General features: G+C 20.4%; 1 protein-coding gene across 1 annotated transcript; it reads left to right on the plus strand.

The window, feature by feature from the left end:
• Positions 1–414: 414 nt before the first annotated feature.
• PRSY57_0006500 (amino acid transporter, putative) lies at positions 415–2276 on the plus strand (the record flags this gene model as incomplete). Its single annotated transcript, XM_020114168.1, has 2 exons — positions 415–1782; positions 1918–2276. Coding segments are annotated over 2 exons (1727 nt in total), but the record flags the coding sequence as incomplete, so codon positions are not given.
• Positions 2277–2393: the final 117 nt, after the last annotated feature.

The following is a 2393-nucleotide window of genomic DNA, read 5'->3' on the forward strand; positions in this document are numbered from 1 at the left end:
TTTTTATTTCCTATTTTTATAATTTTATATTTTTCAAAAAAATAAGGTGAGCTACAACCTTGTGTTTTATTCATATGTTCATATACCTTGTTGTCTTTTTTTTTTAATAAAATTATTTTCCTTTTGGAAAATTGTTTATTAGAAAAATATAATGGGAGATGGTAGTTGATTAACAAATTGATAAACATAAACATAAACATATATATATATATATATATATATATATATATATATATATATATTACTTATGTTTATAGTACATTATGAATCATATTACAATATCGAGAAATAAAACACATTTATTTACTTATCTATTTACTTATGTATCTACCTATATATTTATATATACCTACAATTCTTTTTTTGTTCCATTATTTAAGCCGAATTTAATGTGGCCTTATAAAGACTATCATAATGTCGAGGGAAACGTCAAGAGATGATTTTTTCAGAACTAATAAATATGGACATGCCATAAAAGAAAGTAAGAAGATTCATAAAGAGAGCTACGAAAGTGATTTGAATAATGAGCTGAAAGAAAAAGAAAATGAAATAAAAAATAGAAAAAGAAGAAATGCTTCATCATCGTTTCATAATTCATTTAATAAAAATAATATAAGTATTCATAAGGATAATGGTTATAATAATATTAGGAAGATAAAGAATAAATATGGTGATGATTATTTCCCCTTTAGGTTTTATAAAAATATAAATAATTATAAATGTTCAAACGTGAATAAATATAATTATAAAGATAAATATAAATATGAAAAAGGTTTTACATGTAAGAATACCAAAATTTGTAACTTCAAAAATAATCGTATTAAAACATATAAAAATACTTATGATAATATAATAAATTTTATAAAAGAAAATAGAAATGATATGAAAAAAGTTCGATATTTTTTATTTTTAAGAGCATATGAAAATTCTGAATTATTTCAAATAAAGAAACAAAATAAAAAAGAAAAACATAATTTAAGAAAACATAATAAATGTATAGATATTAAAGATGCCAAAGAAAAACAACGATTAAAATTATTAAAATTATTAAAAAGTTATGATATAAAATATGAAGGATATACAGATTTATATACATTATGTAATTATTCTATATATTATCAAGATAAAAAATTATTAGAAGAATTATTAAATAAACAAAATTGTAATAATTTCTTTTATTATCTAGTTAGTATAGGTATATCATATAATGATATTATACACATGGCTAGTGTATTTAAAAATATGGAATATTTACAATATAGTAATCTATACATGCTCCCATGGATATATAAAAAATTAAATACATTTTATAATTTTGATGTTACTACTTTTATATTACATTGTATTATATATTCTATTTCTACATTAAATTCATCTCTATTTTTATTTATTAAATATAAAACATTTGTTATCATATTACCATTATTTATAACTTATGTTTTATTATCGACACCTTTAGTATTACAAGAAATAAATTCCGGACGTTTTGTATTAGATGGATGTATTTCATTTTTCTGGTCTATAAATAATTACCATCTACCTATAGGAATAATATTAATAATATCATATATTCTCTCTATAATCAAATGTATAGATTTTATCTCTCTACACATTCTATACCTTTCTAGTTATCTTCTGGAGAACAACCCTTGGATATATAAAAATATTGATTCTAAAATATGTTCTAAATTTAACGGCAGCAAAAATATATGTGACTTTTCTAGAAATATATGTTACTATAATGATCAAACGAATATATGTGAAATAAATAAGATAAAGTTGGTAAGGACAGAGAATATAAATAAATAAATAAATATATATATATATATATATATATATGTATATATATACATATATACATATATTTTTATATTCCTCTTAATAAATCCCATTAATATAATTTATTTAAATTTTTAGGGAACCAAAATTTATGATATGCTCCTTAACAAATATATCCCTCCAAAGAGTGAGAAATTCCCAATAATTGTTATTCTCGCTTCCTTCCTTTCTTTAATTCTTTATAATGCTTTTTCAAAATATAAGACATCTCACAAATTTCTTAAAATATTTCTCTTCCTTTTAATATCCCTTTTTTTGATCAACATAATAACAGTTTGGGATTTCACCCTTTTCGAATTCCTACTCTCTGATTTTAACTTTAATAAAATTGTGGATATTATTTTAAACTATGAAGTCTGGATATTGTGTATGCTACACTGTATTGTTAACTTGTCCATACATTCAGGATTATATTTCTACACCTCCAAAGGGTTAAGGTAACACACACAAACAAACAAAATAAAATGAAATGATAAAAAAAAAAAAAATAAAAAAAAAAAAAAAAAAAAAAAAATAATAAAAATTAAGTTCACACATATTAAATATGCCTATTA

This window comes from Plasmodium reichenowi (genome assembly GCF_001601855.1).
Source record: "Plasmodium reichenowi strain SY57 chromosome Unknown, whole genome shotgun sequence".
NCBI classification, from domain to species: domain Eukaryota; phylum Apicomplexa; class Aconoidasida; order Haemosporida; family Plasmodiidae; genus Plasmodium; species Plasmodium reichenowi.